This window comes from Trachurus trachurus, assembly GCF_905171665.1.
Source record: "Trachurus trachurus genome assembly, chromosome: 20".
In the NCBI taxonomy this organism is placed as follows: domain Eukaryota; kingdom Metazoa; phylum Chordata; class Actinopteri; order Carangiformes; family Carangidae; genus Trachurus; species Trachurus trachurus.
The window spans coordinates 6,138,606-6,158,164 of record NC_139911.1 but is presented as its reverse complement, the minus strand read 5'-3'; the positions used below and the strand labels follow the sequence as shown (position 1 = coordinate 6,158,164).

Genomic DNA, 19,559 nt, shown 5'->3' with positions numbered 1-19,559 from the left:
GGGGAGGGGTCTTTAGGTGTGTGTTTGCTTATAAATGTGTGTTTGTGGGTTTAAAGGAAGTCCATCTTTTCTTTTTTTTTGTCCCTTTTTTTCTCTGTAGTTGTGACGGAGGAGCTGAGATCCTCAGAGGTCCAGGTGTGAAGATTTGGAGTCTTACTCTAAAAAAATAAAGGTTAAACAAACACACACACACACACTCACACACACACTCACACACTCTCTATGTCTTTTTCACACACACACACTCGCTCTCACGCTCGCTTTGCTTTGCTTCGCTTTGCTTCGTCTTCAGACCACTGCCAGTAGGAACTGTTCCTGCTCGGGCGGTTTCTTCACCCAGGTGCCGAGGCCCGATTCCTGCAGAGACCTGAACCACTGCTGCTTCACCGTCTGGTACGGACGCACCGCCATCTTGGCCTCGCAGTACATCAGCTGACGGTCCGATGCCGCCGCCGCCACCGCTGAGTCGGATGCATGGTGAACCCCGAGCTGGAGAGAGAGAAGAGAAGAGAGAAAAGAGAAGAGTGAAGCCGGCAGGTGGAAAACCTGGAAAATGGTTGAACAATTGGGATCATCCCTATGTTCCCGGGTCCTATGTTCCCCACTTTGTATGGGACAGGGGAACATAGGACCCTTTTTTAGAAAAATGGTCCTATGTTCCCCACTTTTCCCCAAAAGGACCCGGGGAACATGCATTTTTTGTACCCATACCTGGAAGTGGAGTTGTGAGTGACTTGGCATATTTTTGCCTATTTTTGAGTGAGAAGTTGAGTTGTGACTTTGAGTGAAAAGTGTAGGCTAATTGTCCCATTGGTTGTGTTTAGGCAATGAAGAAAGGAGTTGGTTAAGTTTAGTAAAAAGACCAGGTAGAGGCTAGACAGGCCAGATAGATAGAGTCCAGATAGGTAGAGAGAGTCCATCGACCAGCAACAGTGGGGAACATAGGACCCTTTTTTTGAAAAAAAGTCCTATGTTCCCCGGTATGTACTGCGACCAATTTTCCAGTCATGGAAAACACATGGAAATTGAGAAAAATAGTCAAATGTCGTCCTAGAAAATTAATATTTTATCACATCATGACATCAGCTACCAGAGCTCTCTTTTTCAGACCCCACCAAGGATTTCTTTCCCAAAGAAGTTCCTAGCGAGAAAACTATATTATAGCTACTATATTGAGTTGATGAGTGTTTCCAGTATTGGACCTGTTGTCTTCTCTGATGAGGGACATATAGATAGTGACAGAGAGCTGTTATAGGTGTGGTTTAAAAACAAAAACAACATGTTTCTGCGTTGTTTTCATGATAAATTTGTCTTAATTTCTAAGCATGTAAGCTATTATTGCATTGATAAGTAAGAGCCAAAGACTGCACAGCTTTAAATCAGACTTCTGGGAGAGAGAATGAGATTGGTTTGGTTTGGTTTGGTTTGGTTTGGTTTATTATGATTATTATGTATTATGGAATGGGACGGGGGATGTGTTAGTGTGTAGCAGCTGGAAATGTCCTGGAAAAGTGCTGGAAAATGATTTCAAGAGAAGATTGAGAACCCTGGAAGGGGCAAAGAGGGTAAAGGTTTCGTGGTGAAGGAAGGAGGGAAGGAGGGAAGGATGGAGGAGGGAGGAGAGGGAGAGCAAAACAAAACGAATGAGCCGGCACAAATGCATTATGGGGTGGGGTTGGGAGGAGGTGAGGGTGGGGGAGGAAAGGGAGGAAAGAGGGGGGGCTTCAACAGCTGTGTAATCTCCCCATTTAAATTTCACAAGCAATTGAACATTCTCTGTGCTTTTTGTGCATTTCTATTGTCGCGAGGGGAAACAATGAAGATCGGCGAAGAGACAAGAAAGAGAGAAAGAAAGAAAGAGAGAGAAAGAGAGAAAGAGAGGGAGAGATGAAGTTTCTTTTGGAGATTAGTGCGACTGCTCTTGCGTGGCCCCCTTCATATACGGCGGCGCGCGCGGGGAGCACTTAAGGTGGGGGCCTCCTCGAGTACTTCTCCAAATAATTATGGTTTCATAGTCATTATGCTTTAACGGCCGCCATTTGGCGACGCAGCCGCTGTCTGTTACATAAAGTTTCTCAGCGGAAATGAAAAGTGCCAAGTGGTTCGGTCCGTGTGCTGCCGAGCAAAAGATCCTCAGAGCTGACGGCTTTTTTTATTATTTTGATAAGAGCAGATGTTGTTGCCGGGGACGGCCGATGGGTTTATCAATGGATTCCTTGGTTTGACTGAGTGGACGTTGACTCAGATCTCTGTGGTTTATGTTTCAGTTTTACAGTGTGTGATGGTCAAACAGTCGTTTATTCGTAAAGGTGAGACATTATTTATAGTTACACTGAACCAATGCAATAAACCAGCAAATAAAAGACACTAAGAGGAAGTTTTTGATTAATATTTAAAGTTATACTTCACTTTTGTTAACGACAATGATATTATTTGTCTACTTACACTATACAAAATGTTTTTATACATTTTTAAACCTATGCTACTAGGTAAGTGCAAATTACGTTTCCAAATTTTAATTTGTCTGTAAAAACAGAAAACAAAAACCCTGAAAGGAAATGTGTATTCTCTTTTTGATTTTTTTTTACAAAAGAAAAAAAATTCAAACAAATTACAAAAAAAAAAAAAAAAAAATGGTGAAAGTTTCCATATTATTATTAGTATTTTTTTACAAAAACATTTTCATCAATTTTTTAATTTTATTTTTACATTTTTTTTGTATTAGAAACTCTTCCTTTTCAAAATTGGTCCACAATTTAAAAAAAGTTATAGGGAAGTTTTAAAAAAGTTTTTTCTTAGGTTTTTTTTTTGGTCCCCCAGGGGGTTGTGTGAACAAAAAAATCATCTCTCATCTGAAAATTGTCTTGAAATGAGAAAATTATCAGTTGTTTCCACAGAACATGTTGCTTTTGTTTCTTTTATTTTCATGGCTGGATGTTTCGGAGCCAAATCCTTTCAGTCAGTTGTTAACAGGGTTTATTTTTTTCTGCACAGCCTTGAGTTTTTTTTTTTTGTTTTTTTTTTTACAAAATGACCCGATACTTTCTTTGGCAGTGGCTCATTTTTGGTGCGGATGCTTCAGCTCGCAGTGAGTTCACGCTCGTCTCCATCATGGAAATGTGGCACCTGTCAATCACCGGACACCGTCTTTGTATTATTTTCCTGCCTCGAATAAAAACCCAGACACAAACCAGAAGTGTTGCTCTAAATGTCATTTACTCTCCACTTGTGTGTGTGTGTGTGTGTGTGTGTGTGTGTGTGTGTGTGTGTGTGTGTGTGTGTGTGTGCGTGCGTGCGTGCGTGCGTGCGTGTGTGTGTGTGTGTGTGTGTGTGTGTGTGTGTCCTCACCTTGCGGTACAGTCTGCTCCAGCGCGTGAACAGGGCGTGTTTGCAGAGACGTGACGGCGTCCCCGAGTCCCGTCTTCGTCCCGTGGCCGTGTTCACCACCTCCACCTGCGTGTCGCCCAGCGTCCAGTTGATGCTCACGCACGAGGCCTTTCCTGGCTGCTGATACTCCGCACTGCTCAGACCTGCAGCCAAACACAACACAACACAACACGTCAACACAACACAGATCAAAGTGTTTCCAAACATAATGAACTCATGAGGACAAAAAATAAAGTGTGTTTTTCCTGTTTTCATTTGACCTTCCTTCTTCCTGCCTGCAAGCAGTGCAAAAAAAGCCGAGTCAACTTGGGCCTAGTGCTACACAATCAAGCACATAACCAGTGTGTGTGTCTCTATGTGTGCACTTGGGTCCCAGCAGTTAACGTTGTGTTTGAGTGTTTCCACCTATGTGCACTGTAAATATTATCTCAAGTCACAAAGACCATGCAGGCAAATAACGTCCTGGAGAGGCGGCTCTGCAGGTGTTTTCCAGTGCATTCTGGGTAAGAGTGAAATTTTTTGATTCAGCGTTTGAGGTTTTTTTTTGAAGACACTCGACTGTGCTGTGACTGAGCCTGAAGCAGAAGAAAGTATTGAACCACACACTGTACTGGTCGGGTCGAGGATGAAGCGTGGAAGAAGTTTCCTGCAGTGATACATTTTCATTCATTTTTATTTTACTTTACATTTATTTTTACAGGAACTCTCCACGGTGATCAATATATGTGCCGGTTTCTTTGGTTTTCATGGAGCAATAATACTGCTTTTTTTTTTAGCAGTTAATATACAGCTAACATAATGTTAATTAATAATACATTTATGTTGTAATTTAATCACAGTCAAAGTGAAACTACCGTATATAGAAGTTAGTCACATGTTTGCTTTGACTTTCTACAAACTCACAGATCTCAGCATCAGTAATTTGTTTGATTTTAAAAAACAATATTCAAAAGTTATTATTTAATTTATGAAATGTGAAGAGAAAAAAAAATCTTTTTCCTTAAATGTTTTGGAGAGTAGCCTAGTAGCCTAGAGATTCCTGGAGCTTTAACCACATCAGTAGCTTAGTTTTTTTTTGCATAATTAATAAACAAAGAGACAGACATGGATGAAAACACACATCTACTCAGTGGAAGAAAAAAAATTACAAGTTGTGGTTTTACATGTGCTGGAGTTTTCTCTGGTTGTCATGGTAACTCCGTGCAACCCTGACTCTTCAGAAACTGAGCCTTAAAGGTCCAGTGTGTCATATTTGGCAAATCTATTGAATATATATTTGTATAAGTGTATAATCACTATAAAATAAAATTGGTTTGGTTTTCGTAGCCTTATCATTATTCTTTTATATCTACATCTAGCAAGGGTCTTGCTATGGAGAGTGTCGCCATCTTGTAGCCGCCATGTTTGTACGGCAGCTCGAACGGAAAATCCAGCTAGTCGAGTTTTGCGTGCATCAATACGAAGAAGAACAAAGAAGAAGGCGGAAGGAAAGAAGGAGGAGGAGGAAGCGCTGCAATCTAGCATTTGAGCACTATACTGTATGTCACCGTTTTCCCCCCATTTTTTACACACTGGCCCTTTAAAACCAAACCGTCAGGCCTTTATAGTGACTTTGTGATGTCACAACTAAGCAGTCACGAAGCCCCGCCCACCTGGACCGACCACTCAACCTTGCAGGATTTGGTTTCACCTTCCTATTGGCTGATCTTTGACCACATTACTTACTGCACCACACGTTGTGTTGTGTTTTTTTTTTTATCACAGTAACTTGTTGCTTGTTGCCGTTGGAGGAAACGTTAGGAGGAGTAATAAATGTCACGCTGGCGCCACAAACAACACTTCAACACATTAAATCCACTCTTTGTCTGTGAAAAACTGTCTGCAGGAGGGGAACAACAGCATCTCGGATCTCACCTCGACTTCCAACCCAGTTATTTATTATATTGGGTCGATTCATGGGGAGAAGATCGGCAGGCAGGTTATTTCGTCTGAACAACAGTTGCCTGTGATCTCGGCGTCTGACTGACAGCTTGTTATAGTACAATATCTGACGTACAATAACCACAATACATGCCTTCAGATCATCGCTCCCGTCGCCACGCTCGTTTTCCCCTTTCCCCGTCCTCGCTCTCCCATTCATTCGCCAGCCTCGGCTCTTCTTCTCTGCAGCTCCTTAGAGCCTGAATGAATTGCCTGCCACGGTAACAATCCTCCAAGTCTCTTATTACCCATCTCTCCTCTCTTGTGCAGACGCACCTCTTTGAACAAAAGACCCTCCTATCCATCCTGCCTTTTTTCCCCCCTTTTCTCCCGCTCCATTCATGGCTCATTTCATCCCTTCAATGGACTTGACTTCCTCTGTTTCTGTAATAGCCAATTTGATTTTTCCCTCATTGAAGACTTGATCAATTTCTCTTCTGGGAAGTGTTTGGCAGACATGAAAGAGGCAGAATTAGAGCCTTTGGTTATGGGATTCATGGCTGTACAGTACACACACACATACACACAGCAGTGGTTTAATATCTGAGGCTGCTGTGGAGCAACAATACACCAGTGTGTGTGTGTGTGTGTGTGCGTTTATATGTACATATTGCATCCATCCTGTGTTATTGTGCTGCTGCTGTGAGGTTTTCAACTCGTTCTCATGCGGGTGGAGCAGCAGAGGGAGGAGTGATGCAGCAACAGGTGTGTGAAAAAAACACAACCCCACTGCCACAAACACATTTATACAGCACTTATAATACAGTACATTCAATACAAAATATTTAACTATAACCAATAAAGTGGAGCTGCTGTCTTCTCTAACAGTGAGCTGGTTTTTGTTTGGTTGTACAGTACTGTATGAGTCATTCAAATCTCTAGTGTGTTTGTGAATAAAAAACAAAACAAAAAAACTGACAAATCTATCTGTTTTCATGCATTTTGACCATGTAATTGTTGCTGTAGGAAAATATGCTGAAGGCCGACTCACTCTTTGTATCATTAACAATATATTATTGAGAAAGGGGAGATTGTCCTGCACCGCACAGATTAGATCCTCACATTGGTGCCGGTGGTGTCAGGAAATGAGTCCATGAAGAAAGGAAGGAGTTCCACCGCACACAATGTGGTCATTTCAATACTGATTTATTATTGAAATTAAAAGTATAAAGCAACGCGCCCAGTGGGCTTCATCAGCCACGTCTGGAAAGTAGATCCGGCTAAAACAACTCTGTCTCATTATGTTACATTTTTATCTCATAGTGTGGTGAATGTGCAGGTCACAACTTGTCCACCAGCGCGTTTTGGAGTTGTTGGATTGTGTATTTGATGAGTTTGATGAGGGAAACCAAGAAATCCCACCATGAGCCTCCGTAGCGTAGCTCTGAGCAGCTCACGGCTCTGCTCCGCCGTTCTACAAATAGCTTGCACCGACAATTAAAGGTAACGAACCTACTGCTATGATGACTATAGGGATTATGGAAAAATGTTGAACTATCCCTTTAAGTAGTGTTAGTGTCAGGCTGCTCTCCAGCGCCCTCTGTCTGCCAAAACGAACACAACCTGCCTCTGTGGCTTCTTATTCACAATTAATAAAGCGTTTTCAGGGGGAAGTAGTGTATGTGGTTACAATATGTATTCATCCACCAGTGGCAGCTGGGAAACGAGCCTTTTGCCTTTTGCCCTCGTGGCGGCCATTATTAAAGTTTCCTTTATCTGCTGTCGTTGTTGTTCTGATTCGTCTTATCCCCGAAAACAACAAAAGCCTTAGTCGCCACACTTCCTGTTCAAGCTGTGGTGAAAGTGAAACAGCAGGACGAAGGACGAGTCGGCCCCATCGATGTGTTTGGCCCTCGGGTGTTCAGCAGTTCAGGTGGAGTCGGCTTTGGCTCGGCGCGATAAGACGAGGGGGGGTAGAGGGGGAGTGAGAGGGGATGGGGGGGCTTCTGCGATCCCCAGGAATTTTTTTTTTCCCTCCAGGGGTGTTGCTTTTAAAATAACCCTGGACACACAATAGCCGGGGAGCTCATCAGAAGCGATGAAAGGATGGAGGAGGAGATGAGAGGAAGGTGGGGGCAGATATGCACACACACAGACATCTGAATAAAAGCTCTCGCTCTCTCTTTTCCTTATTCCCTTCCTGCCTCCCCCCATCCCCTCCGTCTTTCCTTCTCTCTCTCTCTCTCTCTCTGTCCCGACTCCCTTCAGATTGAATGGGCTCAGGGCTGTGATTACATTGATTTGGTCTGTGGCCATCTCCTCCGTCTGTCCATCTTCCTTCCCCTTCATCCACCCTTCTTTCACCCTTCAGAAGCAGAAGCTGCTGCAGGTGTAAAGATCTGACAGTTTGGGACACACACACGCACGCACACACACACACACACACACTGCAAATGTGTTTCTACAGATTTACAATCTCAGATCTGGGAATACGAGATGAGATTATGAGATATGAGATTGAATGAATTCAGGCCGTCTTCTTAAATTGATCATGAATTTGTCTTTTATGCCTTAGTCCGGTCTCCAATCTGTACTTTTCTTTTTCCCTTAAAGATACAATACATTTTTATATCAAGGCTGTGACAGATTCTCACTGCTCAAACTTTGGTGACACATTAAACATTCATACATTTATATCCTGTTCAATGTGCAGTTGAACAGTTAAAGACATACGTTAAGAGATAAAGGACCAGTTCTGGGTTTAGGTCTCAATTCAAGATGAGACAATTTGTTTAAAGTAACATTATCATCATATGAAACTGAAATGGAGAAGTTTTCACTGAAATTAGTAATTAATTTTCTTGTGTTTCCATCGATATGCAAAGTTTTGGTGACTTTGGTGCATATACGTTTACATTACAGCCCCTGTGATTTACTGATGTCCTACTATCAAGTCATTTGATCTAAAACCAGCCTCAAACACTTTTCTGATAACAATTTCTGATAAAGTTAAAATAATTTCACTGTTATTAAGTCATTTTCTCCTCACATTCGGTGTCGTTTTTGCAGTGCACGTCTGTTTAAAACCCATGTCCACACCGTCATCGAAGCAGGAGCTGTACGTTCTTCGTTAGGTGTTGGATAAAGTCATTAAACAAAACTCTGTGCTTACCTCCGGCTTCAGTGAACAACTTAATACCTATAAGTAAGTGTGAATGATGAACGAATGCATCATACCTGAGCGCTGTTCTCCAAATATTAACTGCAGCTTGTAAAAATCAAAAAAAAAAAAAAAAACCCAACTTCCCGATCCAGACAAGTCAAATGACTTCCGTTCAAAAGAGCCATTGAACAAATCATGAGAAATGCTCGTCGTCGGCGGGCTGCGGTCGGGAGCCTCGGTGATGAATTCAACCCGGCTATCATCATCACCAGAGGACAATTCAGCACAATTATCAATCTTGATGAGGATAGGCCTCACAAAATATTCATCCTCATGGCAACCAATTACCCGGAGCAGAGCCCTGCAACGCAAAGAGTTCCTGTGCCCTTCAAGAAGTGCACTTGAAACCTGACAGAAATACGGTATTAGATGTAGATGTATCGGCTGTGTGCATTCGACATGATATAATAATGTCTTTTTTTGTCTTTTCTTTTCTTTTCTTTTCTGTCTTGTATGTGACTGTCGCTTCGTCTTTTGTTCTTATCAATGGCGCCGCAGCAGCAGCTAAACGTGTCCTACATCGCCGTGCAGCATCCCTGTCACTCTGCTCGGCTGCCTGCGACTGGCCTAGATCTGAAGTGATGGCTGATGCACGATGCACTTTCTACAAGTTGGGTGTCATTCAGATCCTCATCCAGCATTCATCTTCACTACAGACGGAAAAAAGCCGGAGGTCTCCGCGGAGCAGCAGACGTGCCAGACAACTTCTTAGCTTGTTGCTTGTCTCGCTGCCACAACGCAACGGGCGGAGTAGCAGGGGTTTGTTAAGCATGTGTGTGTGTGTGTGTTCATCTGGTCTGGATTCGACATTTTTTTTATGAAGAGAAATCTCTGACAGTAGATGAGTTCAGACAGACAGAGAGAGAAGAGAGACCGGGACAAAAGAGTCTCTGCAAAACACTCACGACGACGACAGGTGAGCTCCTGCTTCACAGAGATTAAAACTCTTGTCAATGAACTGTAAATAACTGATAAATAAAGTTGTAAATATTTGACTTTGTGTACGAGGAAGTTATCAAACTAATTATTTTTGGACAAAAGGTGGGATTAAATAAGATTTTTCTGCTCCCCACTCCTTTTCAAATGCGTAAAACAAGTTAACAAGTGTTTGACAATTTCTCTTTCACCACTATTCTTTTCATTTTTGTTTTATTTATTCTTTTGTTACATTTTTAAACTATTATTTCTTGTCTGTCATGTCATTTTCAGTCCAAACAGTAACATAAAACCTTGTTTTTATCTCTGTAATTAAGTTAAAGGTCTTGACTTTAACCCTAACCACATACATCCGCTGTGCATGTAACATAGATCTTATTCAGACGGAGTAAAAATGTCAAATAACATCCTATCTGGTCAGTTTCATGTACAAATAAATGCAGAAAACACTCAATGATAAAAACATTGATTTTTACTGATGCAAACTTTTATTGACCGATGCATCTCAACGTTTTTCAAAGATTGCATCCGCCCGCGCCCGTGTATCGATACGTATCGGTTAATCTTCCCATCCTTACTGTAAAGTGCTTTAAGATAATGTGAATTATGTTTTGTTGCTATGAAATAAAACTGAATTGACTTCTAATCAGTAATGTTTAATATGGTTTGCTTCATCCTGTAGCATTCAGCTGTGGTTTAACTCAAACTTCACTCTTAACCCTAATCTTAATCCTAATCCTAATTCCTAACCTTGGAGGAAACAGAAAAAGATCTCTCTGTAGCATAGCAACCAGGTGATGAAGACGTCGTCAACCCATCCTGAGTCTGGTGGGTTTTTATTTCAGAAACGTCTTCCTGTTACTGACAGTTTCTCCTCTTCACTGTCACAAAGTGCAGCAGCTCCTGGTAGAAACTGTTGAGTGACACTGAGATACTGGATGTTGTGGTTTGGTGCTGTAGCTGTACAAATATAACAATGTGAAAGCTTGTGTAGGGCTGGGTACCGAACTTCGGTTCTTTTGTGGCACCGACCGAAATGCTTCGGTAGTACCGAGTATCAAAACATGCCCTGTCTTTCGGTGCCAAGTTTCTGGAGCGCAAGTGTAACTGTACAGAGGGGCGGACCAACCATCTGTGTGTTCTGGAGGATCACAGAACGGCCGGCCACCACGTAGTCACTGTTATTATTATTATTTTATTCTATTAATAGGCCTACCTGACAGCCATGTTCAGGTGAGACCAGGGACAGTTGTAACACTTTTTGCATTTTCCCCCAACAAATCATAAACCCTTAGCCTATTTAAAAACCTTAATGTGTCATTTCCATATTTTGCACATTCTGTGTCATAAACTGTAAACTGTCTTGTCTATAACAACATCTATTGCACGTCTGTCCATCCTGGGTGAGGGATCCCTCCTCTGTTGCTCACCCTGAGGTTACTCCGATTTTTCCTGTTAAAAGGGTTTTCTATGGAGTTTTTCCTCAGTGGATGTGAGGGTCTAAGGACAGAGGATGTTGTTGTGATGCCATGTAAAGCCCTTTGAGACAAACTGTTGGTAAAAAACAGGCTTTACAAATAAAATTGCCTTGCCTCAACTACAAAAATTATGTATGAATGTGGTTCTAAGTAATATTTTCAGGTTGCAAAATTCATCTAAATAAAGTGACTGCAATGTAGTTGTAACACATGCCAGGGTGATCTACCTGTTGAGCCTTAGAAAAGCTGCTGGTTGGAATAGAAAAATACAACTCAAGATTTGTACCGTAATGTGTAATGTAATTTAAATTTTTTCAGAACGGATATTATAAAATTGGTATCGAAAAAAGTATCGTTCAGGAACCGGTATCGAAAATCTTTGATTGATACCCAGCCCTAAGCGTGTGTGTGTGTGTGTGTGTGTGTGTGATGCAGTTGCAGTCGTACCGCTGAGCAGGGGCTGGTTGCGTCTGTAGGTGGCGGGCAGCGGGCCGAGGCGCTCCTGCCGCTGGTTCAGGACTCGGCCCAGGTGACCGGTGTGGCGCAGGCTGCCCACGGTGACGCTGTGCAGGTAAACCGGCTCCACGAAGTGACTCAGCAGCGCCCCCTGCAGGCCGAGCACGTTCCACCTTCAGGACAGAGGAGGGAAGGAGGGAGGAGAGAGAGGGAGGAGCAGAGCGTCAATAACAGGTAAAAACAATTTGATCGTTATCTTGATGTGGGACGTGATGGACGGACACACAAAGAAAGAAAACACACAAACCGTCATCACCACAACCAAAGGTCAGTGCATCAGCATTCATTACACAGAGCGACGCATCAGCATGTGTGTGTTGATCAGAGCTGCTGAGGTTAATGCACTGCTGCGGGCGGGACGAGGAGGTGCAAGCGAGCGCCTCAGGGGTGTGTGTCTCTATGTGTATCTATGTGTGTGTGTGTGTCTGTGTGGTGTTTAGGGAGATCCACCAGTGACACAAAATCACTGTGGGGCTAATCCTGCCAGCCTCTGCTATATAGCTACTGTAGCCAGCTGGTCGTGTGCCACCTACTGTTCAAATCCCCGTCTATTTATCCAGCAGATGCTAATTTATGGATGGAAAATGATAATGACTGTGTTTATTATCGCGGAGAGAGAGGAAACCTGCTGCGTACCTGAGCTACGTGCTCCTCCGCCACGTCGGACTAATGAACTTATGCGAGACACAATCAGAGACTTGACATTATCCGACTAATTTCGCATCACTGTTCTTTTTCTTAATCAATGTCTCTTTAGCTGCTTTTGCTTTTCTTTTTCTTTTTCTTTCCCCTCCCTCCTCCCTCCTCTCTCTCTTGCAGACTTAATAATCAGTCATTACGGCTTCTTCTTCTTCTTTTCGCAGTCAATTAATATCAAAGTGTTGGTCCGCCCACGTGCGCTTCACCTGCAGGAACCTGTCCCTCCCTCCTTCTCAGATGGAGAGGAGGAGGAGAGGAGGAGGAGGAGGAGGAGGAGGAGGAGGAGGAGGAGGAGCTCAACCTCAGTTGCTCCACCACAAAACAGAAATAGTTTAGCCTGAAATATTAATTTACCCAGAGGGCGACGACGCCGTGAATCAGAAACATCTTCTAATCTCATGCAAGAAAAGAGCCATCTGGCTTAGGTGTGTGAATTTAAAGAGAGGAGGGGGAGAGGAGAAGAGAGGAGAGGAGAGACTTTCCCCTTCTCCCTCTCTTTCTCTCTCTACATCTATCCTTTCTTCCCTCCCCCGGTAAACGCCGACCATTAAAGTAATGTGTTCATCTGCATAAAACTGCGGTGGAATGGAGAACATCATCGTTATATATGAAAGCCATTTAGGCCCCTCAATTAAATCCAGCTGTCGACTTCAGATCTAATATTAGCGGAGGAGCTTCACGGCTTAAGAAAACAACGTGACGAGCGTCAGGTGGAGCGCTGACGGGAGGAGGAGGAGGAGGAGGAGAAGGAGGAAGAAGCGTCATGTCGGAGGTGTTTACGACGGGAGCAAAGATCCTAAAAATCCCCAGTGGTCCGAGCTGAACCAACCATAATAAAGTGCAGGGGACTGAAGGAAGTGGGGGGGAATAAAAAAGTAATGGGAGGTTGCAAAACAAGTGTGACAGAGGACAAAAAGAGTATCCAGGGGATCAGTTTAAGATTGCACCATCACCAGTGTGTGTGTGTGTGTGTGTGTGTGTGTGTGTGTTGAGTCGGCCGGCGGTCCTAAGCTCCTCTCAGTTCCACCCTCCACCCTGACCTTGATAAACTGGCCCTTGGTGACCCACTCACTTTAACGACGGCCACCGATCATTTACAGCGATATAAAAAGAAAAAAAAGAGAGAGAAAGGGAGGGAGAGAAGGGGAGGAGAGGGAGGAGGAGGAGGCTGTGGAGCAAAGAGAGAGCGTCTGCCGCCTGGCTTCAGCGAGGATGGAGGTGTAATGTTGGTGGGAGGGGAAGAAAAGCAGGGTGTCCCCTTCTCCTCCTTCCCCCCGTCACTCTATTTTTTTGTAAAGTAATTGCTTTCACCCCCGTTGGTGACCTGGGTAGATTTAATCACACCATCTCCAGCCCCGGCCAACTGAATCAAATTGGTCAAATTAACAGCAGCTCCACAGGAGAAGGGTTCACCTCTCTCTCACACACACACACACACACACACACACACACACACACACACACACACACACACACACACACACACACACACACACACACACACACACACACACACACACACACACACACGCCGGCTCAGCTGTGGTCCTGTATGGTTCACTTGGCACAGTGCGGCGCTTACTAAGCTGGATTCATGGGTTCAGTTCCTGTCGAGGCCGAATCACACCAGCAAAGGAGGTGAAGATGAGTTAGAAGAAGAAGAAGAAGCCTCTCTGCTAAGTTTCGGCTTTGGTAAACACTAGTTTAAAGGGATAGTTCAACATTTTGGCAAATCGGCCCATTGCCATAACCCCTATAGTCAAAGCAATAGGTTGGTTACCTTTTATTGTCGGTGCAAGCTATTTTTAGAACGGCGGAGCAGAGCTGTGAGCTGCTCAGAGCTACGCTACGGAGGCTCATTATGGGATTTCTTGGTTTCCCTCATCAAACTCATCAAATACACAATCCAACAACTCCAAAACGCTCTGGTGGACAAGTTGTGACCTGCACATTCACCACGCTATGAGATAATAACAGAACGTTACCAAACAGAGTTGTTTTCAAGGTAAATTCATGCAAAACCGCTGATGCAAGTTCCCATCGGGGGCAGTTTTTCAGCAAAAAGTCTCTGTATTTACCTCTAAAACGACTCTGTCTCGTAACGTTCTGTTATTATCTCATTGCGATCCACTCCTCACACATGAAGACGATGTGTAAGAACCATTAGTGGCTCTCGTTAAATATTATTGACCCATATAATTTGACCATCTGCCTGTTAGGGTGAGATAATGTCACTGTTCTTAATTGCATTTTTTAAATCTGTTTTTTTTTTCTGGAGGACCCAGCTCTTATTTTGACATCTACAACCTAAACACACAAACACACAATGTTTTGGTGTGTTTTATTTTTATCTGGGGCAGACTGAGCCCTGCAGATCTGCAGATTAAAACAATCATGTGATTAATACGCTTATTCATTAGAAGGGGATTAGTCGTTCAAGTCACATATGGGAAATCAATAGTCATCACCAGGACGACAGGAGATTTCACATATACGCACACACACACACACACAGATGTGTTAAGGTAAATATCAAGACAAACCTCTGTCTGAAAAGCTTTATTTAAACACAGCTCAGTCCGTCTCATATGGGAGCTAATCTCCCTTTATGAGTGGCTCTGCTCATTATGGTCTGCTCAGAGCTTCCCCTGTCCACCACTATAACATTAACACAATCCACGCTGGAATAAATACAATGAGATTTAAGCTTTAAGAAGCAGCACTGTATCTGATTAGATGGATCAAATCTATGAAGTTGGAGCTTTGATTTTGAACATAAAGAACAAGTTCACACCAAGTTCAAACTCAGGAAGGTAAAGAAGCTTTAAAGGAGACATATTATGCCCCTTTTCCACAAATTTAAATAGTTCCCAGGTGTCTTAAAGTCATATCTGTGACATGCTTCGGTCAAAATACCCCAAGGATCAAACATCACAGCTCTTTTCATCCAGAACGGCTTCAGTGCCTGTCACTTTAAATGCAAATGAGCGACTGCTTGCCCCGCCCCCTTTACCTGTACACGCAGGTAGGGGTGGTATTATGCAAATGTGAAAACTAATGACATCATTGGATGACAACAGCTTGTAAAACCACATGGATTTCAACCTCTGGAGCCTGAAAATTACAGATTTTTATGTCAATTCTTGCATTTTGGGGGCCAGAAGGCAAGAAAAACACCCAAATATATGTTAAAGAGGCCTTCTTTCCATAATATGTCGCCTTTAAAACCGAGACTCATCACTGACCTGGTGATTTTGTCTGTGCAGGACATGGTGATGAGCTGCTCGCCCTGCAAGACGCCGTCCCACGTCTGGACCGGCCCCCGACACCGGACCAGCACCGTCCCCTCGCCCGACTCGATTTTGGTCCTCAGGTGGTTGCGGTGTTTCCTCATGAGGTGTCTGCTGCTGTGAACTGTCGACACAACACGACACAACAACACGTTAACTCCACACCGCCGTTCGATTTCCAGTTTAACCCTCCTGTTGTCCTTCTGGGTCAAATTGACCCAATCTGTTCCCTTCCTCCATTCTTCCTTCTTCCCTGCCTTTCCTCCCTTCCTTCTTTCCACAATCCATTTTCCCTTCCTTCCTTCCTTCCTTCCTTCCTTCCTTCCTTCCTTCCTTCCTTCCTTCCTTCCTTCCTTCCTTCCTTCCTTCCTTCCTTCCTTCCTTCCTTCCTTCCTTCCTTCCTTCCTTCCTTCCTTCCTTCCGTCCTTACTTCTTCTTCCGTGCTCTTTTGATCCGATTGACCTGATCTGTTCCCTATCCCTCCATCTTTCTTTCCTTTCCTTTCCCCTTCCTTCTTTCCCTTCTTCCTTCCTCGAGCAAATCTGTTCCCTATCCCTCCATCTTTCTTTCTTTTCCTTCCGTTTCCCTTTCCTTCTTTCCCTTCTTCCTTACTTAAACAAATCTGTTCCCTCTCTCCATCTTTCTTTCCCTCTTTTTCTCCCTTCCTTCTTTCCTCCCATCTTTCCCTTTGTCCTTCCTTCCTTCTACTTCTTTCCCTTCGTCCTTCCTTCCTTTCTTCCTTGACCCAGGAGGCGTTAATCAGCCAATAATCAACCAGATAAACTCAAAATACTTCAGAGGAAACAATAAACTCTACAACTGCCTGGTTGTTTGATCCATTTTGCCTCTCCCTCTCCTCTCCTCCCCTCCTCCCTCTTTCTTTTCTCCGGATTTTTTCCTCCATGGCTGTTGTTGCTCCGGCTGATGACAGCAGCTAAAAATTAAGCTCGGAAATATTTCAGGAAAAAGGTACTAAGTAATTTTCTAATCTCCGAGAGAGAGAGAGAGCGCGCGCTGCAGAACATTTAAAAGGTTTAATGACCAAAAACGTCAAGTTCAAAGGCTTCTCTGATCTGACAGCATCGTCTTTTCTCTCCCTCTTTCTCTTTCTCTCTTTCTCTCTCTCCATCCCCACTGGTTTCATGAAATCTCACCATGTGCTGTGCTGTGTACACACTCACAGAGCCCAACAGCAGCTTCAAACTGTGATGAAAGATGAGGAAATCTATACATTTTGAGGTCCACGTTACATAACTGAGCTCTGGAGGGAAAAAAAAAAAAAGAAAACGCTGGAAAAAACCTGAATGAATGAACATCCTGTTTATTTTCAGGGCCTAAGCAATAATAATAATAAAATGTCATGGAGTCAGCAGCACAGTGTGGCTGAAAGAGGCCAAAGATGGAGTGTGACATGAAAAGGAAGTCGGCTCCTCGACGGTGAGAAAAAAAAAGGAGGAAAAGGAGGAAATGATCTGTTGTGAGAGAGAGTGAGAGTGTGAGTGTGATGTCGGAGATTAAAGGGATAGTTCAACAGAGTAGGGTCGTTACCTTTAATTGTCGGTGCAAGCTATTTTTAGAACGGCGGAGCAGAGCCGTGAGCTGCTCAGAGCTAGGCTACGGAGGCTAATGGGATTTCTTGGTTTCCCCTCATCAAACTCATCAAATACACAATCCAACAACTCTAAAACGCTCTGGTGGACAAGTTATGACCTGCACATTCACCACGCTATGAGATAATAACACAACGTTACCAGACAGAGTTGTTTTAGAGGGAAATACAGAGTCTGCTTGCTGAAAAACTGCCCCTGAAAGCAACTTACATCAGCGGTTTTGCATGAATTTCCCTCTAAAACAACTCTGTGTGGTAACGTTGTGTTATTATCTCATAGTGTGGTGAATGTGCAGGTCACAACTTGTCCACCAGAGCGTTTTGGAGTTGTTGGATTGTGTATTTGATGAGTTTGATGAGGGAAACCAAGAAATCACATGAGCCTCCGTAGCGTAGCTCTGAGCAGCTCACGGCTCTGCTCCGCCGCTCTAAAAATAGCTTGCACCGACAATTAAAGGTAATGAACCTACTGCTAAAACTGTAGGGATTATGGCAATGGGCCAATTTGCCAAAATGTTGAACTATCCCTTTAAATAAAATTTCAACAGGTGAAAGCCAAGGTGTCTTACGGTCGGTGGTGATTTCGTAGGGCGAGTTGAGTCTGCCGTCGCCGCACGGCGAGGTGCTGATGTACATGTGGAAGTGGACGTTGTCTCTCAACCTGAAGCCGCACTCCTTGTGCCGCACGAATATCGACTCCTCCCAGTCCTCAGGGCTTTTACTGTGGCGACAAAGAAAGAGAAAAGAAGAAAAAAATAAAAAAAATAAATAACAAGAGCGAGGGAGACTGATGACGAGAGAGGCAGCGCCATTCATCACAGAAAAGGAAACAGATTTCCACTTTTCTTTCCCGGTGATGAAGCGAGGCGGAGACGGAGGTGGAGATGGACGTGACCACGGTCCATTCTCCTGCTGTCACAGCCAGACCCGGACATTACTCACGCTGTCCGCTCGTCTCCCAGGGAAACAAGGGGAGAGGGTTTAACCTATGGATCCGAGTCTTTGTGGGGATCAATGAAATGATTTGGCTGAGATAAAAAATAATAGTTTGATATAAAACAACAAATAAATGAGATGAACACAAGACGTCCAAATAATATTGTTGATTAAAACATATAATTTGATATTCCATATGATGGTTTTAAACCGGGACCATGAACGCACCGCCATATTCAGTCTGGTTGTAGCTACAGTTTGTACTTTAAACTCTGACGCTGTAGGAGCCTTGTCTTGTGTGATCAATTACTGTAACTGTGTCTTATCTTTGGGTTCCTTTGTGTAGTTAATTCCAGTGTTATTTTGAAGTTCTGTGTCCTGTTTTCCTGTTTTACTTTGAAGTCTGTCTCTTACTCCAGTCTTCTTGTTAAGTTTCCCGCCCGTTTGATTACCTCATGTATCTCACCTGTGTCTGATTGCACCACCTGTGTCTTTCCTTGGGTATTTAGCCTCAGTGTCTCCCTTTGTCTTTGTCCAATCGTCTACGTTAATACCCTGTGTTGGTGTCATCTGTGTTCTCGTGTCCCTGCCCTGAGTTTTGCATTTAGGAGTAAGTTTGTTTCCAATAAATCCCTTAGTAGGGATGTACAAACCTTAAACCTGACACCGACAACAGACATCGTGATGGGAAATGAACAAGATGGCGACGGTGGAAGTTGGTTGATTAAAAAAACAAAACAAAAACAAGTTGACATTTGGATAAAACTTCAAATACTGTACAACGCAGCGTTGCTACAGAAACACACACCACAGAAACTCACCTGATGTTTTTTAAGCCCGTTATTACGCTGTGTATTTTAACATTTGCAAAATTAGTGCACTGTTTGCAGATGAGAGTCTGTAGTTTTCTGTTTTCTTCTTGGCTGCTGACTAATTTCATTATGACTGAGTAAAATTACTAAATGTGAATTGCTGACAGCTGACATGGACTTTTTGATCTCAGGACAAAGACTGAATCTAAAATGAACATTAACTGAAGCTGCCGTAGAGATTTAACAGCTACGACAAATGAATGTAAACACCGTCACAGCTTCTGTTCAGGTGCGGCACGAATGCACAGGCGTCAATGTGCCTGTGGCTGGATGTAAATATGACGCTGTGCAAAGACTGATAGATGATGTTTTGCCTCGAGGAAAAAACACCTCGTGTTTATCCATGAAGCTGCTGCCACTTTTTAAATATACACAAACCAGAAAAATATAGAAACACAATAAAAATATGACTCACATATAAATAAATAGACTACAGTAGTTTACATCAGCTTTACAGTATGTGCACGTGCAGCATTACACACTTGATGGACATGAGTCATTAATAAGAGATGGTGACTTTTATAAAACAGAATCTCATTCCCGTGAATTAATTATTAATTATCATGTTAAAGGCTTCACATGGAGTTTAGGAAAGTTTTTTTTGCTCCACATCCATTAATTATAAACTGAATAGCTGCAATATGGTCGACTGGGAAACACATAATCAGTCTCATCGCTCACACACATCAGTTC

The 19,559-nt window shown here is 43.2% G+C and overlaps 1 protein-coding gene across 1 annotated transcript in view; it reads right to left on the bottom strand.

Annotated features, from left to right (window-relative positions):
- Window positions 1-288: 288 nt before the first annotated feature.
- adarb2 (adenosine deaminase RNA specific B2 (inactive)) overlaps window positions 289-19,559 on the bottom strand; it is a gene marked incomplete at both ends in the record, with an annotated part of 206,906 nt that continues 187,635 nt past the window's right edge. The window contains 5 exon segments of the mRNA XM_083995243.1: window positions 289-489; window positions 3,349-3,530; window positions 11,392-11,573; window positions 15,405-15,573; window positions 17,628-17,779. Of these exon segments, the coding sequence (XP_083851369.1) occupies window positions 289-489; window positions 3,349-3,530; window positions 11,392-11,573; window positions 15,405-15,573; window positions 17,628-17,779 (886 nt within the window).